Genomic DNA, 15501 nt, shown 5'->3' on the forward strand with positions numbered 1-15501 from the left:
TGATCACTCTGCTGATTAATGTTTTTGTCTTCCAGACCCAGGCGTCATCAGAGTGGTCGTATTTGAAGATGATGATGCTGTTTTACCTTGTTCCTTTGGCTCTGTGAACATTGAACATCAGGTCTTTGACTGGAAGAAGGATGGTCAGGAGGTGTTCATATATGACAATGGCCGTACTTATGGTAACGGCATGTCAGGTCAAGATAAGCAGTTCGAAGGACGGGTCGAACATTTTCCAAATCTTCTGAAGTCTGGTAACGCCTCCATAGTTATCAGACCTGCAAAGCTGGCTGACAGTGGAAGCTACACCTGTGATTCTGTGCAAAACGGAGTGTCAACAACACGATCCCGCATTAAGCTTATTGTTGGTTAGTGCTTCCATCAAACAGTTAAAATGACTCCTGCTTATTCACAGATGTGACTGGTTCAAGTGTGTTAAATGTTTTCTGACTTTGACTGGAACTCATTCAGACACAAACCAGTCTCATCTGTAGATGTTCACCAGTTTAAGACAGTTTGTGAAATCTGAGCCTATATTTAATTTTTTTCAAGTTTTACATGATACACATCTGTTTAATAAACAGGGTGATAAGTCTGAGTTTTTGCTTGTGAATTACCTGTTATCACTCTAACCTCTTTATGTTTTGTTTTTTAGATCCTATCTTAATCTCTTAGGGTTCATTTTAATGATGTGCACCTCTGTCTCTTAATACTCTCCCATTTTAAACTGTGTATAATACAAAGACCATGAGGAGCTGATACATTTCCACTGAATCAGTGTCAAACAGACTCTCAGAGGTTTTCTCAGGTGTGTTGATCTTACTTACAGCTCTGAGGCTGTTGAACTGCTGAAAGATTCAACAGAAAACAACAGAAGCTCTCTTCTTCTTCTCCTTTTACTTCATATTTCAAATGCAATAACTCAGTCATAATAAGAGCTATCAGGCTGAAACTCACAGGATCTCTCCCTCCACTTGTCGACAATATCTGAACCAAATTTCATGTTGATAGACAGAAGTGTGTGTGAGATATTTCAGAAAGTGCAGTACAGAGCATCTCCATCAGATGACTACAGAGCTTTCTAAAACCTCTCCAAAGTGACCAAATAATGATGAGAAATGTCTTTATGACGCTGAAAAAATGTCCCTCAATGTTCAAGTTGACTAAAAGCAGATGTTGTTCATATTTAGATAAAGATTGACAGATTTAGTTTCATTGAATCACGTCTCTTTTGACTGATGAAAAACTTTCTCTGTTATGTGGGTGTCCCACCACCACAGGAAGTCCAACTACATGAACTTCCATATATGGTCAGACAGGTAATTTTACCGGCTCCAAACTCAGAGTGTTTTCACGGTGCTGACTTTCTATTGGATGAAAGTAGCTGTCAATAAAACCCAGTGTGAGCTCGCGTAAAGATGCGCTCCTCTGATTGGCTGATGGAGTTAAAAGTCCGTTAGGTTCGTCACTTTATGTCGTAGAAAGAAGCTGATTGGTTTGTTTTGTTCGTGGGCGTTTACTGATTTCAGAGATACTGAACATTATTGCTCAAATATTTGGTCAACTCTTTAAAATGGACTGAAATGTCGTTGTTTTGGAAGTTTGAGGAGCAGCGTTAAAACTAAACGAGGGAAATAATCCACTTTTATTCTGCTTATTTTTACTTCCGCTTGAATTTAAACAAGCTGGATTTAATCGGTGAGTTTTTGTTCTTTAAAATGAGCCCAGTTTGTCTTTAAATGTCTGTTTATCGACCTATAAATGTTTTTTAACTGCAGCGAGACAGGTTAGCAGGTTCATTGCTAACTGGTTACTGCCGGAAAGTGAGACGTTCACGTGTTTATCGTGTAAATCCGTCATTTAGTTTCTTGAATACATTGAAAAACTGAAAATTGGATCTTTCAAACGAGGTATAATATGTCCGTGTTTACGTCAACAGTCAACATGAAAATCTAGAGTTGATTGATTTATTCAGTTTACATGTAAATGTCAGGTCGCAGGCAACCTGCGCACTTTAAAAGGTTAAAAGACAGAAGAGGTGAAAACATCCCAGGTGAGTCCTGATTCTGATGACGTCACTGTTTACGGCTCCTTCCGTTTTATTAGAGATTAATTGTGCATCGCTTAATCAGTGTAGACATTTCACCTGTTCACCAACTAAATTATTAAATGCAGTTGTTAGAATGTTCTAGTTACTGTATGAAGCAGGTTTGGATGATGGACAGATGCATAATATGAGTGATCAGGAGCAGAGGGTGATGTAGAAAAAACAAACTCCAAACATATTAGGAGGGGGTTGGGTTGTCCAAACTGTATATGTACTTCCATCATGATGTGAATCAAATATTTTTTTTCAGTGATAAGTGATGAAATTATTTTTTTGTTTCTCATGTAATTGTTTCTCATAAATTATTGTTTCCACTTTGTTAACAGGTGTAGCTGCAAACCCATCTGTCACATCACTTAAAACCACGAAGGACTGGGTGCTGCTGCAGTGTGTTGTTCAAGGAGCTTCTCCAAAGCCTGAAGTCGTGTGGCAGGACAGTTCTGGACACAACCTCACAGCTAAAGAACAGGTCTCTGAAAGAGGAGGATGCTATGACATCACCCTCAAAACTAATGTGACGAAGACCGACAACTACACCTGTGTAGCTACACAGGAGGAAATCAACCATCGGCTTTATGCTTGGACTGATGTGTATATCAGTGGTGAGTTTCTCCTTATTTAAATTGTAATATAAATTTAATTCTTAATCTTTTTACGTGTACACACACACACACACACACAGTAACAGGTGTAGAAATAGCTGGTGTAACCTGATCCTGAGCAGAGACATGAAAACACCACACGAGGCCGATTTAGACTGAAATCATTAGAATCAGAGACGTTTCTGTTCCACAAGAGAAAAGAAAAAAGCTTCAGAGAAGAAGAATGAATGTAACACAGGTGTCACCAGAATATACTGAGACTGACTGAAGCTCTTATCAGCTGGAATTAGATCAGACAGAGACACAGAGAGTTTATTCATCCTGAGGGGAGATGACAGTTTGACAGTGAGAGTCCTGTGTGAGCAACATGTTGATGAGGATGTAGCTTCCTAACACTCGGTCGACTGACTGCAGCAGGTGTGATTGATTAATTTTATTAAAACCTATGTGACTATAAAAATTCAACATTATCAGTGTAAGGTTTTAATAATAATAAACCCCCCCAAAAGGCCAGCTGCCCACTGGAGAACAAATGGACACACCAGTGCAGCAACTTCAAGTATCAAAAATACAGTTTTTAATGTGGAAAAACCACTAACAGCAGACTTCTGGGTCACAGAGGGAAAAAAACAGGTGCTGCAGATTCTGGCAGACAAGAGCCTCAACCTGACCCCCCTCCTTGTCCCTACAGTCTCTGCCCCTACCATCCTCCAGTAAAGGGTACCTAAACATTCCCACAGTAACCTTTACCACATATTTACAATTAAAATACTGTCATCTCCCTATACCCCATGCACCTGACTGCTGGCTGACCCAGGAGAAAGAAGTGCATAATAAACTGAGAAAAAACAAACTAAGACCAAACTTAACAAAACCCGCTATACCCACTCCCCTCTCTCCTCCCTGACAACCTGGTTCAGCCTAACAAGGTAATTGACATTGGCTGGAGTCTTGTGGTTGCATGCTCATGTGTGCACTCCATGAACACACCTCCCAGAAATCAACCTCAAAGAGAGAGAGGTTAGCAGGATTTCAAAATAAAATACATAACTATAACCAAAAGAAACTTTCTGTATTAGTTCAGATTGTCATTATGTATGGGTATGTGAGTTTTTCACCTCAGTGAGGGGATGCTTGCCAGCTTCCTCACACTCAGCATCATAAAAGTCAACTTTATGGCAGAAGAGTTGGATTTCATTTATTAGGTACAAATGTACCAACCAAAGTGGTGACTGAGTATATGTATCACTGACTTTGTTAAGCCTTTAGGATGCAAGAGGAGCCTGTACTTCTGAAGACCCTGTGTTTCATAATGTTATGGCTTTCTGTTACTCTGCCATGGTGGAGTCTTGTGCACCTCATAGGGGCATAACACATGAATCATAGTTTTATGGAGTCTTATAATTTTTCTCTAGTAGATCAAATTTCATGTGATTTCAGTTCAAGCTGAAGAAACCAATCTGAGGTTCAAGGGTATCCCAAATTCCTTGTTATTGTAGTGGCAAATAGTTTATATTTGCTTCTGTCATGATATGAGTCAGAAATGTGTTTGCAGTTTTAAGTAGTTACTACAAAAGTATTGTACACACTGCATAGTTTGATAGGACAGTCACTATGCAGTGATGTGAAACCAATGCTTGTGTTGTGTCTTTGTTTCTCTCTGTTCATGTGTTTTTCTCTTAAACACACTGTAATCTACATATACAACCAGAGAGGGGATGGACAAAAAGATTCTGGTATTATACTGTATGTCTAATCCTGTGAACATTCTTCATAAGTTATTGTTTATGTTCACAGGTGCTCCACAGCTGCACATGAGTGTAGTTTATGGATTAAAGGCTGGGGTGCAGCTGCAGTGTGACGTTCAAGGTGCCTCTCCCCAACCTAATGTACACTGGAAGGACAGTGATGGAAACATCCTTCCTGCTGAAAAATCACAGGTCTCTGAAGAAGGAGGCCACTACCGCATCACCCTCCAAGCTACTGTGACCGAGACCAAGCGCTATCACTGTGTAGTCACACAGGAGAAAACGAACCGTCAGACTGAGGCCTCTGTGTTTGTTAATGGTGAGTTTCCTGTATTTCTGTTATCACAGTCAAATCATTTTAATTGTTTTTGTTGTTGCTTGTCTTAAAAAACTTGGTTGCAAACTGGGATAAAAACACCTATGTGAGTGTAAAATGTTTCAGACTGAGTCAGATTTATTGTGAGGCTCTCAGACTCCGCCTCATTATTCTACATCAGCTGTTGTTGGCTACAAATCATGAATTGCAACAAATCTGATGATAAGAAACCTATTCTGGCAGCATGATCAAGTATTCTCACTGATATAATTCAGCCCCAATTTTTTTTACTTTAATGCTATAGAAAATATTGTCCACATCTCATTTCACTCTAAGATCACCTTAGTTTGCAGTTTATTAGGTTCACCAAGCTAAAAATTAATGCAGTATTAGCCTGGTTTGTTGTCTGTTTTTAACACATCTGATTAAGTTACTACAGCTACATTATGGAATATGAATATGCAAAAATATATGTGCTTGTGTTACAAAAAATTATGAAAATGTCTTGTTTTCATCTTTCACCAGGGGCTGGAGTGCAGTTGCATGGTTCAGGTAGGTCAACTCATCCACAGTCATCATCTCAAGAATCTGACAATTCTTTATTGTCATTATGCATACACATAACAAAATTTTGTTTGTTAGCTTTTGGCTTAAGAAAAAGACAATACTTTAAAATATATAGACTGAAAAACCAACTATAGACACACTATACATATGTACATTAAAATAAAAATAAGGTAAGATAAGAATAGAATAAAATAAAATAAAATAAACTGAATAAAATAAAATGTGCACTGGATAAAATGAAATTTGCAATTGATCTTAGCAGCAGAGGAATGTACAAAAGTGCAGCACAGTGCAAGTTCCAGTCTTTTAAGGCACAGTGAAAGAGTGTGAGTGTGTGTGCAGGGGGGAGATGGATTTCACAGCTCTGGGGAAGAAGCTGTCTTACAGTGTGGTGATGCGTGTTTTTATGTTTCTATACCGTCCCACTCATCCCACGATCCCCTGTGCTGTTCTCACAACCCGGGCCAAGTCCTTTCTGTCCTGTGCTTTGCAGCTGCCATACAGAGGTGATGTGGATACCCAGGAACATGATGTTATCCACATGCTTCACCACCTCCCTGTGTATAAGGAGAGGAGCGTGTTCTGTCTTCCTGGACCTCCAGTAATCCACAATGACCTCCTTGGTCTTGCTGGTGTTCAGGACGAGGTTGTTGGCTGAGCTCCATTGTGTCAGGTGCTGGATCTCCTCCCTGTAGTGGATCTCATCATTGTCCAATATGAGACCCACCACGGTGGTGTCGTCTGCTAACTTCATGACCATGTTTGTGGAGTGGATGGTGAGACAGTCATGTGTAAACAGTGTGAAAAGGGCTGGGCTGAGCACACAACCCTGCGGCGTACCTGTGGTCAGGACCAGTGTGGATGATGTACAGTCCCCTGTTCTCACCGCCTGAGGCCTGTGAGAAAGTCCCTGATCCAGGAACACAGCGATGTGGACAGTCCCAGGTTATAGAGCTTCAGTACCAGTTTGTCCGGGATTACAGTATTAAATGCTGAACTGAAGTCAATGAATAGCACATGGTTTCAGAGTCTGGCCCGACACCTTATCTGGTCCTGCAGCTCTGCTGGTGCTGATCTTCCTCAGGGTGGAACTTACTTGGTGTAGCTGCAGGACGAGAGGCCAATGTCAGTAACTTGATTCCCTCAGCAGCCAACATGGTTTAACATGGCTGCTGCTGGTGTTTGACTGTAAAACTATGACAAGACGCTTTAAACCGCCTCACTCTGCTGTTTACCCAACTTTAGGCTTCACTGTGTCTTATCTGTTTTTATTAAGAGAGGAGATTGTTTTTCCATTTAAATGTCTGGTGGAGCTCAGGAATAAAAATGTCAGATGATATTTTAACCCTAACCTTTTTTATATAAACCTGCTAGTTACTGTTTGTGATTTGATATGAATGGAAGTTGAATTGAATCGTTGTCCAGTGAATTGATATATCGTATCATGGTGAAACTTGTGATTTGTTATCAAGATCATTTTATCACTGCATGCGTCTGCATTGCTACTTATCATAGTGCATAACCACCACCTGTAGATCAGGGCATTAATATGAAACAATGTGCATGTGTGTCCTTGTATGAATGGACGAGATAGACAAACAGGGACCCACTCATAGAAAAACTGCTACTAAATTTACACTCCCCAGGTAATTTTTAAATGATCTTTCTCAAAATATACAGTAGTGATGTGATCATGAGAGCTGCCTGTTGACCTCACCACTGTTGAACATAATCCTAACCCTAAGTGAAGCGCAGTATTGTGTGAGATGTGCTGCTGAACCAAACACCTCCACTGTATATACAGGCAGATGAACATCAGCCATATGTTAATGTCACTGTGCCTGGTGAGATTCCTCTTAGTGGAGCTTTAATCTACAAACATGTTATTTATGAGAATACACACCTTTTCATTGTGTAGGTTATAACCAGTGTTCTCTACATTACTGTTCCATGGTGAGTAACATCACCTTCTCACAATGTGTTTCAGATGATGTGTCCAGAAAAGTGATGATTGGACTCATAGCTGCAGTCCTTGCTGAGTTGTTGTAGGTTTATCTTCACTTCACTGCAACTGGCTGTAAGAAAGGTAAGTTTAAATAATGCATTCTGACATAATGTGCAGACATATGGAATATAACAGATAACTGGAAACTACCTCGTGTCCAGATTCTTGACAGATTTATATTATATCCACATCAGAGCAGAAACACTGGAACCTCTAAAAAACATCACAGTTACTGAGCAAACAAACTTTAGAGACATTTTTAGTGATTCTGAACTGAGAGCTGCAGTCAGAGAATAATAAACATTAAAATACAAAAACGCCTTCAAGCATGCCATTTAGATAAAAGCTGTAAAACTGTATAGACTGTGTAGGATGAATAGGACATGATGGGATTTTTCTTGTATCTTTTTTCTTTCCTGCAGGTTCATCATGAGACAAAAGGGAGAACTTTACAAGAAGGAGAGCAGAGTCAGATCAGCAACGTCCACTATGAAGTTATCTGCAGGGGTGTGTGTGTGTGTGTGTGTGTGTGTGTGTGTGTGTGTGTGTGTGTGTGTGTGTGTGTGTGTGTGTGTGTGTGTGTGTGTGAATGAGAGGCTAAATGTAAAGAGCTTTGGATGAAATAATTGTATTAATGCAGCCATTTACCATTTACTCTCTTACTTACTAACATATCTTAATAATTATGTTTGAATCATGAATTTTTCATGACCAAATTTTGCCCAATATATATAACTTTTTATTTACTCTTGCAGTTGCTTGGAATAATGTTTTACATGCTGGCATTAAATGTTCCAGAACTGAATCTGGGGCTTTGCAGTATTTTCAGTGTGACTGGAGTTAATGAGGTTATTTTTTTAATTTGTATAATTTATATCACTGAATCAGTTGAAAGGCTGTTGTTGATCCATAGTCTCTAGTTAAATGTTACACAATCACCCTAAGATAATAGATGAAAATATAAAGTCAAATGAAAAAAAAACTAATAAAATCTAAAATTACATTTTTGAAAATGTAAACAAACAGAAATCTTAAATGCTAAACTCCCAGGCAGCTGGTGAAGGATGGAAAGTCTTAAACTGCTTGTAGCTGTTGACTGAGTCGGACATTGACAAAAACAGTCAAATCAAATGTGCTGTTCTGCTGAATGTGAAGCTTCTGCAGCTAAAGTGAAACATAATGTGACTTATTGTTTATTTTCATCTCTGTGTTATTGAGGTTATTTGGGACAATCATGTTGCTTCACAACAGTTTGAATAAAAGCTGAAAACTATCAAACTGGATGTTGAGACTGTTCTGGATCTTTCTGTCTGTTCACACTTTGACTGAAGAAACTACAGTGACAGCAGGTTTTAACACAAACACAATGTCAGACTGAATAATGAGGTGAAGTTTAATCTGCAGATTATGACCCATGAAAATCCACACTATCACTGATGCATCAAATTATTTAGATCTCTAAAAATGCGAAAGTAGATGTCTATAGATAAATATAGTGGGCTGTAATACATGGCTTAGGTTATGTGTTTCCCACTTTATATGTCTATAATTATTAATGATGTTATTCCATCATCACTATTTAGTCTAATCACAGTCTGGTGTCTGCATCAGAAGTGGACTCTTCAGTCCAAATCCAGTCTGAAGGAGACTCAGCACAGACTTGATGTTTATTGGATTTCATCAGCAGCACTTCAGACTTCACAGGAAGGAAGGTTTAAATCACCATTAATCTGTTGGTGCCGGGAAATCAGACCAAATGGACTCAGTCCAACTCCTGGACAGGGAGCCTGTCCTTCACAGTAAAAGCATGGAATGAAGACTTTAATTCATGATATCAATAAGTGGTGGAAGTAAAACAGCAGACAGGTTGTCTTACTGAAAAGGTTTCTGCCTGCTGTGATCGTCTCTCCTGTTCAAACCATAAGAAATCTCTTCCTAATGTGTTTCCAATGAAAGTGATGAGGAACAAAATCCTCAGTTGTTGTTCTGTGTAAAAACAGATTCTTCAGTTTATCTGAGTTAAACACATCATGTGGAGATCTGCTAATGAGCTGGCTTTATGTCTTTATGATTTTATGTCGGTGATTACAGTCCTTCCTCTCTGTCCAAAGTTTAGTTGATGTGTTTTTATTCTGCAGAAACAGAAGTGAAAGAGTTTTGTTTGTGTTGATAATAATGTGCAGGTCAGGAGGATTAGAGTCATTTGTGCTTTAATGAGGTGAAACTGTGCAGTGAAGATATTTATCTGATTGTTTCTTCTAACTAATCCAGATGAAATGTTAGTGTGAAGATAAAGTTCTGCTCAGCAGGTTTTGACACAGTTTGAACAGTTAATGCAGAATTCATGAGTCATAGGTGGAGCTTTTATTGTGAAGGATCTGTACCGGAAGCCCAGAAACCTAACGTGTTGTGTGATGAATCAGTGAGAGTGAGAGGAGCTGCTGAAGCTTCCTCCTCTTCAGATGCTGAAGTGCTGTTTTCCCTCTTTAATGTTCAGATGAGCTGAACAAACATGGAGCTTCTTCCTCTCGTGTGTCTCTGTCTCCTGACTTGGTCTGGAACAACGTTTGCTGATGGAAACGGTGAGAAAACTAAAGAGTCTCTGAGAATCAGACTGAACTGGGTTTATTCATTCTGTTTTATTCAGCTGTAAAGAGTCAGAGGACTGGGATTAAAACACGAGAAACAGAAACAGGTGATGTCATGTGATGACAGCATCTTCCGGGAGGGTGGAGGTAGAGTGTGTGTGTGTGGAGGGGGGGGCCTTGATGTTGCTATGGCAACCTGTGAGTGCAGTTGGACACAAACAGGTGACTGTGATCAGCTGATCTCTGATGTCTGTGCTGTTTATCAAACTCTTGACTGACTTTTCTGTCAATACAAGATACATGGATTCCTCTTATTCACAAACCACTAATTGATGAGGTGAATTATCTTTAAGCAGTGTTTAAGACTTCATACTTCTTTCTGTCTATTTTATCTGTTTGAGTCAAACCCTCAGCAGCTGATTTTACTGTTTCTACCTCTTTTACATTTTAACTTCCAACTTTTGATTCTGCATTTAGCTGTTTTTTCTTTCTGCTTTCACCCCTGTTTGGCTTGTAACTACTCCTGCATACTTTCTGCTACAGAAAACCATTTAACTATCACAAGCTTCAAACCTTTTTACATTTATGCTTGTTCAACTTTCTTCAACTCTTTATGCTTTTTAAAATGTTCAACTTTATCTACAATTTTGCTATTCAAATGAATGCTTCAGCTGTTGGTTTTAATTTTCAGCTTCTGCATCTGCCCTTTTTCTCTGATAATTTCAACCATTTTAAACTTCTACAATTACTTTTGCCTTTCAAATTTTAACTTTTTCTTCTGCATTTCAACAATAATTTCAGCCTTTCAACTTTTTCTTCTGTAGTTCATCAATTTCAGCATTTTAACTTTTTCTTCTGCATTTTAACAGTAATTTCAGCCATTTTAAGCATTGCTTCAGCGATTTGTTCAGCTCTCAACATTCACACGCATTTTCCACAGGAAATGCATTTTCTAGTTCTCTTCTGTTTTCTGCTCAGTTTAAATCAGAGGCGGAGAAAGTTCAGTTTCACTTTGTTTAGTTTCTTTTAATTCTCAGTGTGTGTGTGTTTCTACTGTTGTGGGTGTGGAGGCAGAGGTTGTTTGATAAATGATCAGAGCTGTCACATCCACAGGCTCTGCAGAAGTTTACTGGATTTGGCTTCATTACTACTGGAGAGCAGTGATGTTAAATCTTTTTTGTCCACTTGGGGGCAGTGTAACAAACTGAAAACACCACACTGACATCAGGACCTGAGCTGAAACCACAGGCTGTATATAAAGAAACACACACACACACACACACACACACACACACAGTTAGTGTCTGGTTTGTTAGTTTACTGTGTGTTTAATGAGTCAGTGTCAGTTATATTTGTTTAAATACTTCATATGGTTTAAGTTCCTGTTCTACTAATTAGCAGTAATGTAGCAGCCCGTGATGCTAAACTGTATCTAGTGTTGATTCTGCCATTTCAATGTAACTTAGACGTTACATTTAATGTAGTTTGTAACTGATGCACAGTTACTTTATATTTGTTGAGGTTGTGGTGTGACTTCCTTCCTTCTTACTGTCTGTGTTTTCATCAGTTGCAGTGTGTCTCAGTCACCACAGATATTTGACTGCTGATTAAACAGCTTGTAAACTGGTGCTTCAGAGTAACTGAGGTGACACATGTTCGTTCTCTGATTCGTCCTCCAGGTCCAGGTGTCGTGACTGTGGCCGTGGCAGAAGGGAGTGGAAGCTGTTTTACCCTGTTCCCTCAGCACCAGGCAGAACATCGAGCAGAAGGTGTTTGACTGGAAGAAAGATGTGAAGAAGGAGGTGTTCCTGTACGCTGCTCCAGGCCAGCATTACAACAAGGGCCGAACAGGTCAAAGACGAACAGTTCAAAGGACGAGTTTTTCATTTTGAAGATGAGCTGAAGAACGGCAACGCCTCCATAAAGATCCACAATACAAAGATGGCCGACAGCGGAAGTTACACCTGTACTTTCCCTAATACAGCAGAACCAGAATCCCACGTTAAACTTGTTGTAGGTGAGTTTGAAACTGATGTGACTTTAAAAGTGATTATTGTATTTCTTCATTTTCATTGTTTTTAATGCATTTATTTCTCTCACCATCTCTAGACTTCTTGACACTAAAATGTCAACTATAAATTAATAATTGCACATTTATTTCTTTTTCTTTTCTTTTTATGTACTGATTTATACTTTATTTTTCACTGATATTAACAATCAGAGTAACATTATAATATTATATTTACATTAATTCTGCTTTTCCAAATACCATGGACTTGGTTTATGTTGAGGACAGAGACCACAGAGCTCTGTCACTTGTCTTTGCAGTGTTGGTCATTTATTCATAGTGTCCATGAAGCTGCAGCCTCAGAAACACCTTCCTACATTTATTATTTAGATTATTTTGTTCCAGTGTTACAGGTCTGACAATATCACTGTTTTTCCTTTTAGATCCTGACCCAGAGCGTTTTATCTTAACCTCTTAGAGCTCCTTACAGTTATATACATTGTCACCTGTTTATACACCCTGATCTTAAATGTTCTGCTACTCCAAGACAATGAAGAACTGATACGTGTCCTCAGCAGCACTGCAAAGCAAATATTCTGGTCTCTTATGTTGTGTTTGTTTTATTTCTGTCCTGAACCGAGACATTTTAGTTCAGGATCACACTGAGAATTAAATGAAGATTCCATGTTTCATATCTTTTACCTTGATATTCAAAATGCAATAACTCGGTCATAATAAGAGCTATCAGGCTGAAACTCACAGGATCTCTCCCTCCACTTGTCGACAATATCTGAACCAAATTTCATGTTGATAGACAGAAGTGTGTGTGAGATATTTCAGAAAGTGCAGTACAGAGCATCTCCATCAGATGACTACAGAGCTTTCTAAAACCTCTCCAAAGTGACCAAATAATGATGAGAAATGTCTTTATGACGCTGAAAAATTTCCCTCAATGTTCAAGTTGACTAAAAGCAGATGTTGTTCATATTTAGATAAAGATTGACAGATTTAGTTTCATTGAATCACGTCTCTTTTGACTGATGAAAAAGTTTCTCTGTTATGTGGGTGTTCCACCACCACAGGAAGTCCAACTACATGAACTTCCATATATGGTCAGACAGGTAATTTTACCGCTCCAAACTCAGAGTGTTTTCACGGTGCTGACTTTCTATTGGATGAAAGTAGCTGTCAATAAAACCCAGTGTGAGCTCGCGTAAAGATGCGCTCCTCTGATTGGCTGATGGAGTTAAAAGTCCGTTAGGTTCGTCTCTTTATGTCGTCAAAGAAGCTGATTGGTTTGTTTTGTTCGTGGGCGTTTACTGATTTCAGAGATACTGAACATCATTGCTCAAATATTTGGTCAACTCTTTAAAATGGACTGAAATGTCGTTGTTTTGGAAGTTTGAGGAGCAGCGTTAAAACTAAACGAGGGAAATAATCCACTTTTATTCTGCTTATTTTTACTTCCGCTTGAATTTAAACGAGCTGGATTTAATCGGTGAGTTTTTGTTCTTTAAAATGAGCCCAGTTTGTCTTTAAATGTCTGTTTTTCGACCTATAAATGCTTTTAACTGCAGCGAGACAGGTTAGCAGGTTCATTGCTAACTGGTTACTGCCGGAAAGTGAGACGTTCACGTGTTTATCGTGTAAATCCGTCATTTAGTTTCTTTAATAAATTGAAAAACTGAAAATTGGATCTTTCAAACGAGGTATAATATGTCCGTGTTTACGTCAACAGTCAACATGAAAATATAGAGTTGATTGATTTATTCAGTTTACATGTAAATGTCAGGTCGCAGGCAACCTGCGCACTTTAAAAGGTTAAAAGACAGAAGAGGTGAAAACATCCCAGGTGAGTCCTGATTCTGATGACGTCACCGATCTCTGCAGTTTACCTCTGTATGACTTCGTCTCCATAACCCCCAAAACCTCAAATTTGTAAACCATCAGTTGAAGACAATAATGTTTAGTCAAAGTCAAAGTCAACAATAAAGCTGACTTTGACTTTGTTCAAGTATTGTTGATGTTATTATGTTGACTGTGAACTGTTTTTTTTCTCACCTGTGATGACATTACTCACCTCAATCATTCCTGACTCATCCTAGAACAAGTTAAAAATGTCTGAATTTTGTTTCTGTCCAGCTGTGCCTGGATGTGTAACTGATGCTTTTCTGTTTGACTGTTTCTGTGTTTTTTCTCTTTGCACACTGAAATCTTTAAAATCAAGCAGAGAAAGGAAGAAAAAACGCAAATGTTACTGTAATTGTCTCATTATCTGTTGCTTACACTGTTTACAGGTGCAGCTCCAGAACCATCTGTTGCAACACTTAATCAAACAATAGACTGGGCTCTGCTGCAGTGTGTTGTTCGAGGAGCTTCTCCCAAACCTAAAGTAGAGTGGCAGGACGGTTCTGGAAACATCCTTCCTGCTGAGGAACCACAGGTCTCTGAAAGAGGAGGACGTTACGACATCATCCTCCAAACTACTGTGACCAAGACTGACCGCTATCGCTGTGTCGCCACACAGGAGGAAATCAACCATCAGGTTCATTCTGATACCTATGTGCTTATGAATGGTCAGTGGTTTTTATACCTTCAAATAATTTTAATTATTTATAAGTTATTAGTGTTCAAGCATTTTAATGTGTTTTCAGACTGAATCCAAACTGAATTTGCTCTAAGGGTCAACATGAACCTTTAAGTAATGAAACACACATCTGAGCTCTGTCTCCTGAAGTTGAAGTTCTCCTTCCTTTTGTAGGCAAATAGATGTGATATAAATCATAATAACCATTAGGTTTTTAATATGTACAAACATGATATTTGATTCTGAGAAGTGGATGAGATTTAATACTGGGGCAGCAAATTTGGTTCCAAATGGTTTTCCTCAGTTTCATAAAAACTAAATGTTGATCCCCAGCTCTTTCCTCCACCTCCTCTTCACTGTCCTGCACAGACTGAAGCTGAGCTCTGACTCTGAGCCTCTGTTCTCTCCAGTCTGTGGATACTTTCCAGTTGAGATGAAGACAAACACAGAACAAGTCCTGTAGTGAGGCTCCACAGGCTGCCTGTACTGTTTCTGTTCTCAGTCTCTTTGAGGCGTCTGGTTCAGATCAGAGTCCTGGAGCTGGATGCAGCAGCTGTTTGTAGATTCACACTTGGTTTGACTGCTTCTAACTCAACTGGTTACATAGAGGAGATTTCTGCATCACTGGATTCAAATGGGTTCCACCACACAAACTAGTTGTTCCACAGAGCTCTGTTGTTAGAAATATTTACAGCTGCTAATGACAAAACCAGCTCACTACACAACCTACAGTACAGCTGAAGGTGGAATAGATAATGGAGGAAGTGTGTGAGCTGACTCTAATGGAAAGTGTTGTAGTGTGTGTGAGTGACAACAGTGATCACCTGAATCACCAGCATTGATCACAGCTTCATTTGGTTCATGTTTGCTTGTTGATGATGTCACACAAACACTAACATTTGTTTGTTTGTTTTGTTTATGTCTCACCTGAACAGACCGAAGAGAAGAAAACAACTCAGGTGAGTCCTGATTC

General features: G+C 39.0%; 2 protein-coding genes and 1 long non-coding RNA gene across 8 annotated transcripts in view; 2 read left to right on the forward strand and 1 right to left on the reverse strand.

Moving 5' to 3' along the window:
* Window positions 1–1734, reverse strand: part of LOC127140181 (uncharacterized) — a 31150-nt gene extending 29416 nt beyond the window's left edge. The window contains exon 1 of the long non-coding RNA XR_007810539.1: window positions 698–1734. This is a non-coding gene — a long non-coding RNA (uncharacterized LOC127140181). The remainder of the gene's footprint in view (window positions 1–697) is intronic.
* The window catches only part of LOC108892726 (CD276 antigen), a 35056-nt gene extending 26428 nt beyond the window's left edge, over window positions 1–8628 (forward strand). For 3 of the 6 annotated variants that reach the window (XM_051068046.1, XM_051068047.1, XM_018690436.2), the window contains exons 2-7: window positions 36–368; window positions 2434–2709; window positions 4507–4776; window positions 5299–5325; window positions 7328–7426; window positions 7768–8628. In XM_051068046.1, coding sequence (XP_050924003.1) covers window positions 36–368; window positions 2434–2709; window positions 4507–4776; window positions 5299–5325; window positions 7328–7389 — 968 coding nt within the window. In that variant the 3' untranslated portion in view covers window positions 7390–7426; window positions 7768–8628. The remainder of the gene's footprint in view (window positions 1–35; window positions 369–2433; window positions 2710–4506; window positions 4777–5298; window positions 5326–7327; window positions 7427–7767) is intronic. The other 3 variants (XM_018690435.2, XM_051068048.1, XM_018690434.2) reach the window with 1 other exon arrangement.
* Window positions 8629–11796: 3168 nt separating this feature from the next.
* LOC108892725 (selection and upkeep of intraepithelial T-cells protein 2-like) lies at window positions 11797–14711 on the forward strand. The gene is made up of 2 exons (XM_018690431.2): window positions 11797–11950; window positions 14239–14711. Exons 1-2 carry the CDS (start codon window positions 11875–11877, stop codon window positions 14598–14600), a joined length of 438 nt encoding a protein of 145 aa, XP_018545947.2. The 5' UTR covers window positions 11797–11874; the 3' UTR covers window positions 14601–14711.
* Window positions 14712–15501: the final 790 nt, after the last annotated feature.

Source organism: Lates calcarifer, unplaced genomic scaffold (genome assembly GCF_001640805.2).
Source record: "Lates calcarifer isolate ASB-BC8 unplaced genomic scaffold, TLL_Latcal_v3 _unitig_2387_quiver_997, whole genome shotgun sequence".
In the NCBI taxonomy this organism is placed as follows: domain Eukaryota; kingdom Metazoa; phylum Chordata; class Actinopteri; family Centropomidae; genus Lates; species Lates calcarifer.